This window comes from Crotalus tigris, unplaced genomic scaffold (genome assembly GCF_016545835.1).
Source record: "Crotalus tigris isolate CLP2741 ecotype Arizona unplaced genomic scaffold, ASM1654583v1 scf7180000024412.151370, whole genome shotgun sequence".
NCBI lineage: Eukaryota > Metazoa > Chordata > Lepidosauria > Squamata > Viperidae > Crotalus > Crotalus tigris.
Genome location: NW_024100579.1, coordinates 110517 through 129504, shown reverse-complemented (window position 1 = coordinate 129504; position 18988 = coordinate 110517). Strand labels below are relative to the sequence as shown.

The 18988-nt window shown below is 35.9% G+C and overlaps 1 protein-coding gene across 4 annotated transcripts in view; it reads right to left on the bottom strand.

Annotated features, from left to right (window-relative positions):
* Positions 1 to 278: 278 nt before the first annotated feature.
* The window catches only part of SESTD1 (SEC14 and spectrin domain containing 1), a 62487-nt gene continuing 43777 nt past the window's right edge, over positions 279 to 18988 (bottom strand). For 2 of the 4 annotated variants that reach the window (XM_039329742.1, XM_039329744.1), the window contains exons 11-20: positions 18355 to 18566; positions 12175 to 12297; positions 10378 to 10572; positions 9321 to 9435; positions 8005 to 8164; positions 4477 to 4558; positions 4170 to 4292; positions 2970 to 3161; positions 2660 to 2781; positions 279 to 1563 (exon numbers count right to left, since the gene is read on the bottom strand). In XM_039329742.1, the coding sequence (XP_039185676.1) occupies positions 1434 to 1563; positions 2660 to 2781; positions 2970 to 3161; positions 4170 to 4292; positions 4477 to 4558; positions 8005 to 8164; positions 9321 to 9435; positions 10378 to 10572; positions 12175 to 12297; positions 18355 to 18566 (1454 nt within the window). In that variant the 3' untranslated portion in view covers positions 279 to 1433. The remainder of the gene's footprint in view (positions 1564 to 2659; positions 2782 to 2969; positions 3162 to 4169; positions 4293 to 4476; positions 4559 to 8004; positions 8165 to 9320; positions 9436 to 10377; positions 10573 to 12174; positions 12298 to 18354; positions 18567 to 18988) is intronic. The other 2 variants (XM_039329745.1, XM_039329746.1) reach the window with 2 other exon arrangements.

Genomic DNA, 18988 nt, shown 5'->3' with positions numbered 1-18988 from the left:
CTTCTCAGGGGTGTTTATGACGACAAAAGAGTACGTGTATATGATTAAAAATAGTCTCCTCTGATTCTCCATAAAAGGAAAAAGCCAGGATGCTTCTCACTTAAAAGTGCTTTATCCATCAGGCCATGTATTTTACTTTTCAAGAAGCCATTTAACTCCCTTATCTATACAGCAAGCAGTTTTATTACACATCCCAAATAGGTCTTCCAAGGATATGCTGCCATTTCATAACATGCTGCCTTTCCAAATTTTAAAAAAGAATAAACTTATGCTCATAGTTCATAAATATATAAACATTTTTATTTGGCTTTTGCAGATTGGAAGAATGAATACATAATTTATGCCCTATATTTGATAATTTTATTACAATATGTAGCATTTTTATCAGCTCTGGAAATTGCATCATTAGCTGTTACTTGAGTTTACTCAGTCATAAGGATGTAACTAGTGGAACATATATGTCCAATATCAATACTTGTAGAAAAAGAGAAAAAAGATACGTTAAAAGAGAAACCTATCAATTTCTCTTATCATGTATTAGCTGGACAGCTTCAATTTGTATCTACAAATCCTTTTGCCACAGACTTTGTTCCTTACTCTCTCCTGTAAAATGTAAATCCTTTCTCCTCCCCATCTACAAACAAAAGTAAACAGGAAAAATGAACTTAATTTGCCATTAACTCCCACAAGCTACTTTCATATCATTTTTTTTCTTCCTTGCTTACATGATGCTTATTCCTTCTTTTTTCAATTATTAAGAAACTTAAACTGACGATCCAAAATGGACTTGTACTCTCTTTTACAATTTCCTGCAATAAAGTAGGAAATACAAGCTTCCATAAAAGTTTCTGGATTTTTAAAAGGTGGATTTTATTAAGCACAAAACATTTTTTAATACATTATCCATACAAATTGGGAAAAATCCAACTATAATGAATTTCAAGAATTGGATGGCACGTATCGGCACAATAAAAAGGACCATTTAAAAAAAATACAAATCAAAATTATAGGTCACCGCTGTCTATACAACAGATAGTTTACCTACAGCCTAAAATACTACATCATCTGGAGAATAAACAGAATTATTTTTTGTGGAACTTGCACTTATTAGCACCATTTTAAAACTTGCATCAGTTGCTTAGAGAAAGAAGCACCTGATAGGTTGGGATAAAGCTTCAAAGCAAGTATTCAGTGCATTGTCATCTGTTCCTTTTAATTATATTTGAAGTCTGTGGGTTCATAGCATGTTAAATTATGGCTTCGTAGAAATACATGGTTATGGTGTAGATTAAGATTTGCTTCAAGAAGGATGAAGAGGTTTTTATGTTTAATAATAGCTGTGAAATGCATTTTCATGTATTATGGTAGGCATAGAATGCAGATGTCATGCAGAATTACCAATAGACATCTTATGGATTGGCAGGGAAAGGCTATTAGGTCTCTGTGGTACAGGCGTCTGGTTGTGTCAGTTGTTGTTTTCTCAGACAAACCAACTTTATCTTCTCTCTGATGTGTTCAGCTGAAGAAGCCATGTCACTTGGGCTCCCAAAGAACTGCTCAGTGCTAAAAAAAAAACAAAACAAAACAAAAAAAAACAAGCAAAACCCCCCCAAGCCCTTACATGTAAGAAAGTAATACGAGTTTTTGCTATGTTCACAGATTTATTTGGTCACTTTGCAGCTTTCAGGATAATATATATTATTATAATATCCTATCACAGAAACTGTTGGATCTACCAGAAATAACTTTCCAGTAGCTTCAGGATAATATAAAATAATAGAATACTTGAAATTTCAGAACAGCTTCCCAACCTTAGGAATATTTATGTGTGAAGTCATTTGATACCAGACTTCACAACTGTATTAAAACATACCAACGGTTTCTTTTTACATTTGTTGTCATTCAAACCAATTCTTTGAAGCTATCTTATTAGCGTTTACTTTCATTTCAAATAATCAAGAGGTATCTATCTCTTTATTGAATTCCAATGTAAGGATGAACTTATCTTGCTTGTTTTGATGACGTAAAATATAAATAATACATAGTAACACTATTAAATTTTAATAAAATGTTAAATTGTATTTCTTGGTTTTAATATTTTCCAGCACCTCAGTATTTGACATCTGATTTATAAAAGTGCAATCCTAAACCAAAAATTAACTTAGCAGTTAAGATTAGGCAAAGTTTAGGCAGCCTTTTTCCATCCATGGAAAGTCAAGAGCTATTCTGAAGCATCTATTAAGGCAGGAAGCTTTTGTCAAAATAATGAAAGCAGCATCACTCTCATTACACATGCACGCAATTTCACAAGGCATATAGAAAGAAGAGGGAGCATTTGCACTGGGATGGCATACAATGCCTTTCGTCCATTTGCCTTCCCATTTACTCTCCTTACTCAGATGCCTCTGGAGTTCCTGAATATGGAACACCACAGATCTTCTAAAGGACTTCATCCATTCCTTCACCACCCATCCCTATCCCCACTCCCAATCGTCTGTTCTGGCCAGTGCAAACCAATGTGGAACTGGACCTGCTGCTCCATTCTGGCTCACTTCTAATTTGGTCTGTTCTGTTGTCATATCTGCTTTTTAAAAATTATTGCTACACATAATGAAATATTTTGCACTGCATAGTGAGCAATGTAATGCCTACTACGTACCCATCAGGATAAACCACTGGAACTGTTAATCTATCCAGAAGGGATTTTCCAACAGTTTCAATCTCATCAAATTGTTCCGGATCATATATAGATTCAGACTCATCTGGGCATTCTTGCAAAACCTGTAATAAAATAACATTTTAAAAAATGGACGCGGTCAAACTGTAAGTTGCAATAAAAAGAAATCACACCATGAATTTTAACATTCTGTGTAAACATGATAAAACTTTATTAAATAGAAATGAACACATAAAATGCACACTTTAAAATGTTATATCAAAGATACTGAAATCCAACTGCACAAACTCACTTTTTCTGCATTTGAATGGAAAGCAGCAGCCATCTCTAGCCTTGTTACTCTTTCTTCTGAAGTGATTGTGAATTGTTTCCATACACGGTTCAGCTTTGGAAGTGTTTCTCCTGACGATCTAGAAGTGCATCTCAGAGACTGACACAAAACCACAGTAGCCTGTAGTAACTGTCGCCCATAATCATAGGTACTCTAAAAAAGAAAAAGAAAAATAGACATTAAGGTGGGCATTTACAGTGTTGGCGCAACAGATTTACAGATTTAGGCACAACACAGTAACACATGAATCGTTAAGACACTATAGCTTTTCTTGGGCCTATTAAAAACAAGTTTGACTTTCCATGCTCTTTTCATTTGCAGGAACATCCAAACAGGGAAGAAGGATACAGCAAAGAAAGGAAACTAGATTTTCTTGGCTAGACTGCTTTCAATTAGAGACTACAAGTGTACAGAGTCACATCTTACTTTATATGGCAGTTATGGAAATTCTAGAAGGATCTGGCCTGTTATTGAATCATCCTCTACTCATCCGCCACCCCATCTTCATTTCACCTGAACATCAAGCCTCATTACCACAGCATTAACATTTCTTTTTTCTTCTGCCTAATAATCCATGCCAAATGATCTATTATTCTATACCAAAAATGTTGAATCCTTGCTATCTAGTTAGAGAAATGACTTGAAAAATAAAACTGTGGCCCCAAGTACAATGTGGATCCATTCCATATTCATGGAAGAAAAATGAACTCAAGCATTTCATAATAGTCGAAAAGCATTTTGACATGTATAAATTAATAAATGGTTGGTAGATTAATGACATCCCACCTCCCTCTCCCCCTGCTTATCCTACTCCCTTCCCTCCACATTTTTTAGTTAGGGTTGAGAATAGTATTTTTATAGTATTTTATTCATATTATATATAGGTTTTGTATAGTTTTATGCTTTTTAACATTGTAAGCAAACCAGAGTTACCCTGTGGTAGGCTGGGGGGAGCAATACATTTAATAAATAATAAAATAAATAATAAATTAACTTTAAATAAGATTGCAGATGGCCAATAATCTTACCAAATCTAACCATGATTGACAGCAATAACTTTAATTAGTATACTGCTCAGCAAATAACCAAAATGACCATTTTAAATACAGATAGCAAACCTTAATAGCAAACTAATTTGCTACAAAATAAATGCAAACATACCTGAGCTACATCAACAAATTTCCTATGTTTTTCCAACAAAATTTTGGTTTCTTGGGCATCATCTCCCAAACGGGTATGAGTCTTCAGCAGCGCATCTAATAATTCATTTAACCATTCTATTGCCTACAGAAGTGAGCAGAGTGAGATTGTGAAGTAAGAGAGGAGACATAGAATAAATTTGTCAAATCTGCATAAAGAAACGCAGCTACCCTGACTCTAAACTACCCAGTGCTTTATCAATTCCCAAAGTTTACTTAATTTGTCTGGCAGCTTTGTTTTAGGCCACAGCTGTCACCATCAGTCTCACCTGAGCAGCATCCTCTTCACACTTAAATAACTGAACCATCTGAAGCATCTTTAATCGTCTCACATCTACCATGTCCTCACATCTGTGAAAGGCAGAACATAAAACTGCATCACAAAGGTCGCTCTGCTTATAAAAAAATTATACATGAGCAATTCTTACTTTTAAATGTAGCAATGAAATTTGGGGAAATGTCTAAAATGCTGTGATAAGGAATAACACACACTTTAAGAATACCCCAAATCTGATAAATTAATCCTTAAATACCAATATTGATAAGCCCTTTGGAAAGTTCAGCTACCGTATACAACTTTGAAGCTGCTTATGATATAGCCATGGAAATTCTATTTTATACTGCTTTATTGAACAGCATTATGACTCACGGCCATACAATGCTAAGTTATTGCTACAGTTACATACAGTGCTAAATTATGCCTTAACATCGTATGAACAAGCTTGGGGGTCCATACTCTCCTTCCTCAGAAAATAGCAGTGGGACTGGAAGATTTTGTTCTCAACCAGATTTTCTCAAAACTAAGTTAGTTCAAAAAAAGACAGGATCAGAACATAACAGCAGTTTAAACAATAAACTAAGTTCAGATGTTAATAAACTATTCCAGCAAGATAAATTAGAGTAGTAATAAGGAAAAGGTAGAACTGTGCATATCCTCTGAAAGAGGTAGTCTATGCAAATGCACAGCAAGCACTTCCCTCTGAATAATGAAAGCAGCCATTCATAGCATGGCTGCTTAACTAGCTGCTCATGGCCAACTGCATATGTGCTCATGCACAGCTGCTTCAACTTTATTCCCAGGACTGCAGGTGCAGCAATGCAAATGCATGCAGGCAGTCAGGATTAGGTTATGAAAGATAAGGCTATTTTCAATGGGCTCCTGTAAATTGCAAAGAATCTCTTTAGAAGAATTCCCACAGCCAGAGACAGAAGCCACTCTACATAAGCCTATATATCTACGTGATACTAACTATGTCCTTCAAACTAGTTGATGCTACATAGTTCACTATCCTATAGTTATATATAGGATAGATGCTAATGGATGAAGGACTGTGATGACGATAATGATCAGCACATATCAATCCGCTATGGGATGAAGGTTTCTTCTTTGGAGATTATAAATGTTTAATACTTATGCTGTTTTAGGATAAGTTAGTAGGTGTTTTTGACTTCTCAGTATAGGGCTGAGAGAGAATAATAATAATAATAATAGTAAAGTTGGAAGGGACCTTGGAGGTCATCTAGTCCAACCCCCTGCTCGGGCAGGAAACCCTACACCATTTCGGACAAATGGCTGTCCAGTCTCTTCTTAAAACTTCCAGTGTTGGAGCATTTACTGCTTCTGGAGGCAAGCTGTTCCACTGATTAATTGTTCTCACTGTCAGGAAGTTTCTCCTTAGTTCTAGGTTGCTTCTCTCCTTGATTAGTTTCCACCCGTTGCTTCTTGTCCTGCCTTCAGGTGCTTTGGAAAATAGCTTAATTCCCTCTTCTTTATGGCAGCCCCTGAGATATTGGAATACTGCTATCATGTCCCCCCTTGTCCTTCTCTTCGTTAAACTAGACATACCCAATTCTAGCAACCGTTCCTTATATGTTTTAGCCTCCAGTCCCCTAATCATCTTTGTTGCTCTTCTCTGTACTCTTTCTAGAGTCTCAACATCTTTTTTACATTGTGGTGACCAAAACTGGATGCAGTATTCCAAGTGTGGCCTTACCAAGGCATTGTAAAGTGGTATTAATACTTCACGTGATCTTGATTCTATCCCTCTGTTAATGCAGCCTAGCACTGTGTTGGCCTTTTTGGCAGCTGCAGCACACTGCTGGCTCATATTTAGGTGATTGTCTACTAGGCCTCCGAGGTCCCTCTCACAGTTACTACTATTGAGCATGGTGCCACCTATGCTGTACTTGTGCATTTGGTTTTTCTTGCCTAAATGTAAAACCTTGCTTTTTTCACCATTTAATTTCATTTTGTTAGTTACTGCCCAGTGTTCAAGTCTGTCCAGATCCTTCTGTATCTTAAGCCTGTCTTCTGGAGTGTTGGCTATTCCTGCCAGCTTGGTGTCGTCTGCAAATTTGATGAGTGACCCAAAGTCACCCAGGCAGGTTCTGTTGCTAAGTGAGGATTATAATTTCAATATCTTTACCCCCAGTCCAGCACTATACCCACTATACCACTCTGGCTCTCATATTTATCTGTCTGTCTCTCATTGTCTTGTGTTACGTAACGGTTGCTCATGACCTCTTCTGATTATTTTACCTACAGGCACAGTCTTCCTCAAACTTGGTGCCTCATGTCACATCCAAGCATAGGCTAGGGCAGTTAAGAACTGGGATGAAAATCTTTGGGGAGTGTAGCTTATTGGAAGATGAGCCCAGTGCATTAGGAAAAGGAGCGTCCTGTGAAGTGGTAACATTCCTCCAAAGTATATTCCAAACCTCAGGCAGAAAAGAGGTCATATACAAGCCACCTGTACTAGCCTTTTACAAAGAGCAGCTAAAGCAGCTGACTCCCAAAGGATAGTAGCAGATTATGTCTTTGTTGCCAAGAAAGTAGCAACCCATACAATGGGAATTTTTAAAGAAATCCTACAAAAATGATAACTAACATCAAATCCAACTTAGGAGAAATTTCCTAACTGTGAGAGCAATCAACCAATAGAATAGCTTGCCTTCAAAAGTTGTGGGTGCTTCATCAATAGAGGCTTTCAAAAAGAGCCTGGAAAACCATCTGTCTGAAATGGTATAGAGTCCCCTGCTCTAATAGTTTGTTGGACTAGAAAACCTCTTGAGGTCACGTCCAACTCTATTATTCTATGTTCTTTTTTGTTTATAGTTTTCAAAGTTGTATCTGAGCTCAAAACTGTGTTTTTATTTTTAAGTGTAATGCCTTATTCAATAAATGTTGTAATATTCCTTAAAAATGTGGTATATCAGGAGGATTTAGTATTTTATTTAAATAAATATTGCAGTAGCTGCTAAATTATCAGGAAAATTAAAGGAGTTTCTGTAGCAAATGTAAACTCGTACATAATTCCTCATCGAAATTTAGAAAATGGAACAATATGTAATGGAACATTAAACATTTCCAAATGATATCAAGGCCATTAATTACCAATTAATCTTAAAAGCAGTTTTTCTGCAATATTTAAAGAAACTACAGAACCTATAAATTGTAATTTGCATTAATACTTTAGGTTCTCTTAATAATAAGTATTGCACAATACTGAAAGTAACAAAAATATCTAAATGTATGAAACTATATACAAAAACGCTGTTTTTATAATTAACTGATTTTGTTTAGTGTCAAGTTTAAACAAAAAACTTACTTATAAGTTTTGGGAATCATATATTTCAGAACAAAAAAAATACACAGGATACACCCTATGTACACTTAGGTTTGTATTTTGATTATTTTTCATATTTTCATTTGTTTGAAAAATATGGTGGCATTTAAAAAGAAGCTAACAGTCATTAGGAAAGAGAAATTCTTCGGAGTCCAACATCATCCTGAATACCTTTGCTTCCTGAGCTGCATGTCTTCCATTACTCCCTGGATGTGATCAACATTCTCTTTGTTTTCATTTGTTACATCTTTTCCATAAGCCCAGGTAGCTTGGTTAGAAATCTGATCAAGAAGACCCTGACCTTTTTCACGCAAACCTTGGAGGCCCAAGTCTACAGGGATAATGAACAAAATTTTATTTTGTACACAATGTAAGATGAACTATCCTCTTAAATCATGAGTACCCAATTCTGTTTTTCCCCTTGTGCAAGTTAGATGCTATCTAATTGTCACATGTTCCCACTTAACCTACTAAACTCTAAAATGATATATTCTGTAAGCACATCCTTCAAGTGTTGACAGTTAACTATATCAACTGGTAAGAAGGATGGTTAATACTTCAGCAGTACAGACACATACACAAATTGATTTATGTCAGGCTTGATAGTGTTTACTATAAGTGAGGACTGTAGCTCTGTGGTACTACTCACACTGAAAATCCAGGTTCAATTTTTGGTACAATCATATAAAAAGAAACAGATTAGTTGAGATTGTTTCCCAAGACCTAAATTGCTGCCCAAGATCTAGAAGACATACTACTAGCCAATGAAAGAAGCAGTGGGCACAAGTGGGCACAAATGACCAACGTCCTGATTTACCCTAATGCAGTTTTGTCTTTATTATGCTCTCTCCCCACATATTTATGAGCTATTAAATCAGACATTGTCTTCACACGTATTCTGTTTGCCCTTAATTGGTTTGTTTATTCTGCCCAATACCCTTTCAGTAATAATTATTAGAACAACAGATGTTGCTTAAAATGAAATTCTTTTAAATATAAATGTAGAGGCTCATTTGAAGACCACTGCTGTTGGAAATCAGTAGCTCAAATCCATTTCATATGAGTCTATGAGTTATATGCCATCTTGATCTGTTAGTTATGTAACATCCGGCAATTTAAACTGGGTTTGGTTAAGCTAATGAAGTGGCCGTGCCCTTGTCAGCCATGCACAGATTTTGGAAGCCTACATGTTTAGATTTCCATAGGAGCTGGAACCTCAAAAACACAGATTCCTAGTTTCTATTGAATATTCACAAAACATGAATATGGTGGTCAATGCGTATTACTGAATATCATTCTACAATGAGGTATTTTTAAAGCTCCCTTTGTGAGCCAGTCAAGTGAAGAGAATCAGTGACCGCAGTTTTCCATTCAATGTGCTTGTTAGGCTTATATGAAAAAGTATGCAATTTAATCCAATCCTTATTCTGCAATTCAGAGGACATTCACTATAGCGTATTTGGCAATTTAATCTTGTTTTTCCTTACCAACACTTTTTAATTTCTCTTCAAGTAGTTTTAAAGTTTGCTGAATTGACGCTCCATCAGCTGGGGCTACATCAACACACAGCATCCCGAGTAATCCATCTAGTTGCTGAGACAACTGAAAAGAGCCAACCCCAAAGTCAGCAAGTTATTTTTATGATTTTAAGTCTTTCTCCTTAGTTAAAGAGATGTGTTGTATGAATGGCAGGCAGAACTATGACTTCTTCAATTATAAAAGAGACAGAGCTAGGACATAGGGCTAGCAACAGTGTCTGTGCAAACAGCTGCAAAGGAAAGCTCTAGTTTCCAGCCATTTCAGCTGCTGCCACTTCATCCAATCCAAACTGCCCAGGAAGAATCTAAATAATATTCAGTAAAGTAAAATATTTCATTCAGGTTTAAACAGCAAAGTCTACACTGATGGCATTTCAGTGCCCCTTATGATTTTTTTCCTCAATGATTTCATTTGCATACAGAGTAGGATTGTGAGTCACCATACACCAGTGACTAAATTGTCAAAATTCATCCCCCAGAATGGCCTCTTAAATACTGCCTGCCAAGAAGGATCAGAACCTCTCCAAATCAATTTTCTAAAAACAGGTGGTAACTCTTAATTTCTTCACATACTCTGCAATTTTCTCAAGAACCATGTGTTGAAAAGAATCCAGACAAAAGGACAAATAGTTACTGAATTTATGTCATTGGCTTGCCTCAGAGTTCATGTCTAGATAAATCCAACTGACATTATTAGCAGAGATTTATGTAATTTGTTCATCTGCTCCAGCTTTGCTTGTCTATAAGAAATATGGAAAAGGAACACTCATCTCGTCAATGTGTATATAGAGAAATGGACACTTTTTTAAAAACTGCCTCCATTAATTAACAGCAAACTTCCAAGTGAGCCCTAATACTTCCTTGTTCTCATTTATTTGAAGACTTTTTCCATGTGCATTGCAACTATTTGGGCAAAATTATTCCTAAATATAACCGGCTTATTTATTGATCTGCAATGGCATCATGAAGCCATGATGTACAATAAGAAAGTGCATATTTTACTTACATCTTGAGCAACACCATGAAATTCAAGGGCTGCTTGTAGCAGATTCTGCCTAAACTCCAACTGGCTGGCCTGCCGATAACAAACATCACTCAACTGCTGTTGCAACGCTTTTAATTCTACAAGATCTTCTTCATCCCCAGCATTCAGTAAAGCTGCAATCTGTTGATTCAGTTCCACGTACACTGCAAACCATTCCTGCAAAATCAGCCCATCAAAGTATATCATCATTATTGTTAATTTTGCCATGTTTTTAAAAGCACAAGTACAACAGCTATGCAGCAAACCTCAGCTTACTGAAATATTGAGCAAGATTATGCACATCTCTGTTTAACAATGTTATGTTAAAAGCCAATGGTATGCAAATCTGCTGAAACTCAAAATTAAGTCCACCTTTCATTTTGTTTTCAACATAATAAAATGATTCTATTATTTTGTCAATTTCAGAAGCTGGAAGCAATTTTCAAGAACACTTTTTTCTTGAGGTGTTTTTTCAAATTGTTCTTTATCTTATTCATATAAGGAATTCTTTCATTTTCCCTAACTGTAATATCCTGTTCTTTTATTTGCCCAAATCTGTTTTTTCAAAAACAACAATATTGATTTGCATTTATTTAACACTCAGCAAAATGTATTTGTCTGCTCATCTATTTGTTCCCTTGATCATACAATTCTTCCCTCTCCTTTTCCTTACTCTAGATTTATTAAACAATTTCCTAGGCTTTCTTTATTGCTTCCCCCACCACCACCCATCCTCTAATTCAGACATGTCAAACTCACAATGTCACATGACATCGCGCAATGTATCGGAGCTTTTCCCCCATTGCTGGCAATCGGGTGGGTGTGGTTTCATTGTGACACGTCTGACCCGGGGGCCGGCAGTTTGACACCCCTGCTCTAGTTGATACATTGGAAGTGTCTTCCCGTTCTTAAAAGCACAGGAGACAGAACTGAAGTAATGCCAAGCACCTGCAACATTTGGCAGAAACTTACATGCTAGCAAAAATGCAAATGTGGGGCAAGGGAAGACAGGTGGCTAAACAAAAACACTGGGACATGTAACAAAGAGTGGGACAAAAGCACTGAGAAGTAGGGACAGAGGAAGAGTGGACTGAAGAAGGTGGCAGGCAGAAGGAACAGATGCTGTAGAGAAATGGACAGAGAGAACCATTTCCTCACTACTGGCTTATAATTTCACCCAGAAAATTGTTGAAGCTATACAAAGCCTATCCTTATTCCTGTTATTTTAGCATAATGATCACTGGTTGACTATAGAATACTCTTATCTATCAGTTGCTGTTGGGCAAAGGGCAAAGGGCAAATAGGCGAACAGAATTTGGCGTGACATCCTTATTCAAATAGTTGAAGCAAGAAGCTCAATTGAACTGAATGGAAGGAATCTTCCTGTTCCCAAGTCAGCTGGAAAGAATGGGAAACCAGTGCAAATAATTCATTGGGGAAATAACTATTCTTTGCCCCAAACTGGCAGGAATAAATGAAATCTCCACCACCCCTAGAGTCCAAAAGATTAGACGGTCCTTGGTAGGCAATGATTTATTTTGTCTTTTTCAGTCTCAGAGGCGGTCATTCCTTTTTCAACTATAGCATACTATTTATGCCACTAGAACTGATCATTTATATGATCAGTAGCTTGTTTTAGAAGAAAAGGTGCCCTATTTACCAATACATAAATCAGTGTCTAAAATTCACTAGAAAAGAAGGCCACTAGAAATATTGCACACAATAAATGACATATAAAAATCATTACACAGTAACTTGCTTGGGAAAATGAAAACTCACGCTGTGTTGACTTTCAATCTCTTCATGTTTCTGTTGCAAAGCTTGTGAAGCCCTAATTGAATCACCAATTCCCCACTGGGTTCTAAGCTGTTCCGAACCTGGCCCTTCCAGCCAGTTCACTACCTATTTAAATAAAAAAAAACATGATCATCATCACATATAATTTAAAACCAATACAGGGCAGGTAGATTTTAAAGGCTTTCTATTATTTAAGGCAACCTTTCCTAATACAGTTCATAGTATATACATTAATAGCAAACCTTATTTCCAAAAAAGAAAACAAGGACTGGAGAAGTCAGGGCTGGTAAACCTCTTTGGTACAAAATCAAGGGACTAGACAACCTGATCCCATTTTTTTAAATGCATGTTTTCTTTGTGAATCTTAATAATATTGCAGTCTCATATCAGAAGCAGCATAAGCACACTTCTCATTTTCAACTTATACTTATATTGGCAGATAAAATGCAACAACTTTTTGTTTCTAGTGAAAGGTAATTTTTTTCTAATTTGTAGAATTATATTATCTCGATAAATTTCCTAACAAACCTTAGCATGTATTATTTCATATACTATAACGAAATGGCATTAGAACAGTATTTGTCAAAAAATGTATAAAAATCTAGGAGCATATCTTACATTGCAGTGGTGCTTAAATGTTTTTGACTCCCTGATTTAACTAGGTTCTCTTTATCTAATTTTAGGATTTGTTTGGAGAACAGATCAGATTTCATTGAAAATTCAGAAGGGTTCACAAAGTGAACTGTACATGGATAGTAAAGATCCTTCCAGCCCAACTTATCTGTGGTAAGCCAGTAATCAAAGGTCATGACTATTTAAGGCTAACAAATGGAAAATAAAGCTTTCAGACACTTCCTTCTTGGCTATTCTCATGCTGATTTATCTCCCTTGCTAGTTAATATTTCCTTTAATACTTCCAAGGGTTTTACAGCCTAAGATACTACGCAGTAGTTATACAAATCTGACAACGTCAAGCTTTATCCCATTATCCCAGGTATTCTTCCTACCTAACCTATAAAATATCAATTTCTGCACTATTCACATCAAAGTCAATATGGATGTGCATTATCATATAATACTAAATCATCCCACAGAATCCATTTGAAGTACAATCCATTAAATTGTTATTTGGGTGCACATAAATCACTTACAAATGACATGCATATTAAGATATGAAGATCTTGGAAGCTTTTGCATCCATTTTTAATCAAGAAGAGCAGTTCATGTTATTTATACTGGAAACTGAATATGAGAATAAGTATTCAAGGAGTCAGCTTCAGAAATCATAGTCTGCGGTCAATTTAAAACTGCTAACTAAATTCCTGTTAATAGAAAGTAACTAAAAATGTGTCAATTCCATCTTCAAGTCTGTTTACTATATAGTACTTGGAATGTAATAACCATGGTTTTAAATGAGGGATAAATGCAGGCACTTGCAAATTCATTCCATTTTTTTTAAAACAAACATAGAAGATAAACAACCTGTCAGTCACAAGCATCTGTGAAAAAACTAAACAAAGTATAATGGGGAAGTGACATGGTTCCTTCTCCCTTCACCAAATTATTTAAAAATCTTTAGCAGATGATTTCTAAATTAATAACTAAAAAAGAGAGAACACAAGATTTTATTACCAGTCTAATTAATTTCCTTTGTAATTCAGTAACACAGAGCAAAAAAATGACAAGTTGTAATTAGAATGATATAAATTGAGATTGATACTCCTATAAACAAATGCATTAATAAAGGCACTTCACTAACTAGAATTTGCATTGTTCTCTATCAACTCCCCTTTGTTTTGATATTCTAAATACCTAAGTTACAGAAAAATATATATAATATTTTGCTTATATTGACCATATTCAGTATCTCCTGATCTCAAGAAAATGCTTTTTATACTATGTCTTGAGTGCTTTTTAAAAGGATATGCTGAATTATTAAAAAGGTTTGTTACAGATTTAAAAGACAAAATTGTTAGCTTTGTTTTTAAGTATAATAGAATGAAAAGTAATTTAATTTCTGACTCCCATTACTTCAACCTAAAATGTTAATATTCAAAGCTAAAGTTTCAAATATATTCCTTCCACTGAGTACTGTTCAGCAATAAAAATATACTTTTTTGTGTGTATGCCTTCGAAACAGTGTTGACTCCTGGCAACTGCCTGAATAAGTCCCTGAGTTTTCTGGGAAAGATTTCAGAAATGGTTGCCACTGTCTGCTTCCTTCCCATTCTCCTAGGCACAAAAACTGCCTAAGATAAAACTAGAATGCATGGTCACTTGGTTTCCAGCCTGTTATACATACACATACACACACACACAATAAGCACGAAGACAATAAATAGATCCCTATTTTTATTGCTATTTTTTTTTATTGAAAATTTTTTACATTTTACAAAAACAAATCCCCTTCCCATACCCCCCCCAACCCTACCTCAACCCCCCCTTCCCAACCTCCCAAACCCTCCCCTGGACTTCCCAGAGCTGAATACAGACTTAATTAAAAAAAAAACTTAAAACACTTTTAAAACCTAAACAAATTTAAATACAATCATCATTCTATATAAAATCCCTCCAAAAACACAAATTTAAACATTACTTTCTTTGAATATCTATATCTATAGTGTAAAATCTAATTTCTCCCTCTTTCTTTATCCTAAAACGAAAAAATAAACATATAAACCTTTGTTATACCATTAAAACTAAATACTCTTAAAAAACTTAAAGTAAATACATATTTCCTTCAATCTTCATAATCTTCTCTCCTATCCAAAAAGAAAAAAACTTAAAAAACCTATAAGTCCTAAACAAATCTAAGCACATTTAATTAAACAAATTATTTTCTCTTATAAATATTAATAATATTTAAAAACTAGAAACACTTTTAAATCCTAAACAAATCTAAACACAATCATCATTCTATATAAACTCCCTCCAAAAACACAAATTTAAACATTACTTTCTTTCCTAAACAAATCAAGACATTTAATTAAACAAATTATTTTCTCTTAAAAATATTAATAATATTTAAAAACCAAATTTAAGCATACTTAAAACTTGAACTAGTTATACTCCCTTCAAAACACAAATTTAAACATTACTTAAAATTTAAAACATTAGAATCCCCTCACTAAAATGAGCAAATTATAATCCCTTCAAAACACAAATTTAAACAATATTATCATTAAAGGTTCAAAACTTAAAACAACAAAATTCCCTTATACGCCTATCCATAATAAACACATTAAACATTTCAATCTTCACCAATAACAAATTCCATCCGTAAGAAACTGCATCCTTATCAGTCTCAATTATATTAGTATTATTATTAATTATTCACATTCCAGTTTTTTCCATTCTCCATTCTTCCATTCTTCCATTTCCCTTCTCCATTCTTGTATCAAACTCGTAAGAAATGCTGCAAGTTCTGCCTTAGGAGACTGCTCCAAAATTCCTGAATCTCCCATCGACTCTGAAGCCAATACAGGTAAGGGTTCCTTGAATTCCTCCTTGTGTTGGTCTTTACAATTATAAGTTGTACAAGTTATCCTCTGCCCGTTCCTCTCTTGTTGATGCCCCTCAAACTGAGATTTCCCAATTTCCATTTCAGGCAGCAATTCCACCCTTGAAGATTGCTCCAAAGACTTTGTAGGTCTAACATCTCCCAGAGATTCAGAGACCACTGAATATGAAACTTCCTTAACCTTCTTCTGTTGCTGCTTTTCTTTGGAATTGTATACTGCACAAGTTGTCTTCTGCTCCTCAACCTGGACTTGTTGAGGCCTCTCACACAAAGATTCGCCAGTTTTCATAAATATAGGCTCTTCAAACTGTAATTCTACATTCTTTTCTTCCAAAGCTTTAAACTTAATAGATGGCGATGCACATACCCCCAGGACCGAAGTATAAAAATCTTTTGCTTGAGAAACAGTATTAAGTCTATAACATGTCCCCAGGTAATTCACCACCATTCCAGTCGGAACATCCCATCTGAATAAAATTTTTCTCTTTTTAAGTTCATTTGCTAGAAAAGCAAACTCCTTTCTTCTTCTTAAAATTTTAGATGGGATCTCCTTAAAAATTATAACATCTTGTGAAGCAATTTGAAATCTCTTCTTATAATAGGCTTGCACAATTTCATTGCGTAAAGATCTTTTACCAAAGTAAATTACCACATCTCTTGGCAGATTCTTCTGTGCTGCCACCACAGAGTTAACCCTAAATAATTTTTCAATTTCACTAAGTAGTCCCTCTTTTTCTTTATTCAAAATCAATGCAAAGTCCTTTGCAACCATCTCTTTCAGATCTCCTTGCAAAGACTCTCCCAGGCCCCTAATTCTTAAGGCATATTCCATTTGCCCATATTGAAGCATAAGAATCTCATTTTCCATTTCTTTTTCCATACTTTCAATTTTCCCCTCCATTATGTCCACTTTTTCATCTACCTCTTCCACATGGGAGTTCACCTTTTCAAGAACAGAAGCAACTCCTTCTAAAGCCAAAACAAAATCTTGTCTCAAGATCTTATTATTTTCCTCTAAAATCTTCTTCATTTCTGCCCTAATTTGAATTATAACATCTCCCATCATGTCTTGCAAATCCTTCATAGTTATTAGCTGACCCCCAGAAGAGGGTGAAACTGTTGATTTAGAAGCTGTAGAAATCCCTGGACGCTTTGGAGCCATCTTAAAGAAAAACCTTTAGTCCTTCTTAAAAAATTATAAAAATTCCTTCAAAAATCATAACTCCCTCCAAAGAAGGTCATTATAATAAAAAGAAAAAAGGGAAAAAAAAGAAGAGAAAAGGAATTAAAAAAAAGCTTTACTCCTTCTTAAAAATTGCAAAAATTAAACAGAAAAAAGTCCTTCAAAAAAGGGTCATTACAATAAAAAGAAGGGAGTTCAAAGAAAAGAAAAAAAAAAAGGGAGAAGAAAAAAAAATAATTAAATAGAAAAAGTCCGTTCCAAAAAAATACTTAGAAATACCAAAAACAACCATTCCAATCATAAGAAAATAAAAAGGGAAAGGGAAAGGAAAGAAAGAGAAACACCAAAAAGCCTGCCAGTCAGCATTCTAACTTCCAGAAAAAAAACACCGAGAGATTTGCCGATCACCATTTTACTTTCCCTTTCAACAAAGAAAGAAAAATAAAAAGAGAGAATAAAAATAGAAACAAGTCTTAAAACTTAAAATCCAAATAAGTCAAAGAAAGCAAAAACTAAATCCTCTACTCAGCTCTGTCCGTTTATAAAAAAAAACTCACCAGTTCTCTTTAAGCACGGAGGTGTTTGCAGCGGCTCGTTTTGTCCCTGAGGACAAAAACAGCTGGGAAGCGGAGACAAGTCTGAACTCCGTGGGAGCACTCCTTTCACCCCCCCCCCAAAAAAACTTGGGGGGTGCAAAAGAGGCTCTACCACTATTCAGACACTCTCTACCCCCCCCTTTGCCCGGGAGGGGGATTTTGAACCGCTGAACAGCTGATGTCTGCTGTTCATAGCGGTTCTTACACTTACCCAGGAGGACGGCTACAAAGTAGCCGCCATCGCGCGCGCAAAATGCACCGGAAGTCCCCTATTTTTATTGCTATTGAAACAAAGGTATATGTTATTGTATTTTTTATCCTACCTTAATTTTTAGTCAACTCAAGGCAGTGAACATGCATATATCTTCTGCCTCTTATTTTCCCCAAACCACTCTTAGTCTCCTAGCTACTACCCCAGCACCTTAACCACTCTACCAAACTAACTCTGTAATATCAATTTCCAGAGCACCACTTGAACTTTCATGACCTTTCAATGCACAAATTGTTTCAAGTTTATCTTATTATTACTCTGGTGGGGAACAGCCTTGCACTAAAAGGGCAAATTTGGATTCCAATCACTAGATATACAAATTTTATGGTAATGCAATGCCGTGATTCAAATGTGAAGAGTAAATGTGATTTGGGCATGAATGTGATGCTTGCCAGGGATACCTGAAATCAAGCATATCTTTTCCAGGTATAACATACATCAGTTGCAAATGGTAGCCGCATAAATCCAGGAAAAATTGTAGCAGCTTTGAGGTGCCCCCAACAGCTGATACAGCATGTTAAAAATCCTATTAATTCTCCATCTAATCTTTTTACTAACACAAAGAATAGACACAAGTGAGTATGCCACTTACCTGTATTACCTTCTGTTGAATTTCTTCCAACTGAGTTCGTTTGCTCCTTTGCCTGCATACTTCCTGATACCGTGTATACTGTTCTCTGAGTGAATCTAGTAACTTCATAACTTGGGGCTGAGCAAGCAGTTCATCATCCATAGGAGACCAGGAGACTCCTCCATCTGAACCATTAAAACGGCGTTGTTGCAATTCCGATAAGAGCTCATGACCTTAATAGAATATATACACAAACAGAGACATATATATATTTAAGTATCCAAATGATCTAATGCAGACATGTCAAACACAAGGCCTGTGGGCCGGATGCAGCCCACGAAGTGGTTTCATGTGGCCCGCAAAGCCATCCTGGAAACAGTGAGGGAACGGTCCCCTCTGCCTTGGCCCTGGCCCAGGCCAGCCGGGAGCCAATGTACAATTTTGTGGTGGCCATCTATGCGGAAACGCATTCAGCCTTAGCTCTATAAGCCTCCCCCCCGCATGGCCTGAGAGGAACAGTGAGGTTCCTCCAGTGGACCATGCCTTGGCATTTGCCCTGGTCCCACCCCCTTCTACCAGAGACCCTCAGATCTCTCCCTCTCCTGCCCAGGCCCCCACAGGCACCCTTGACGCGAATGATGTAGAGCTGGCCACG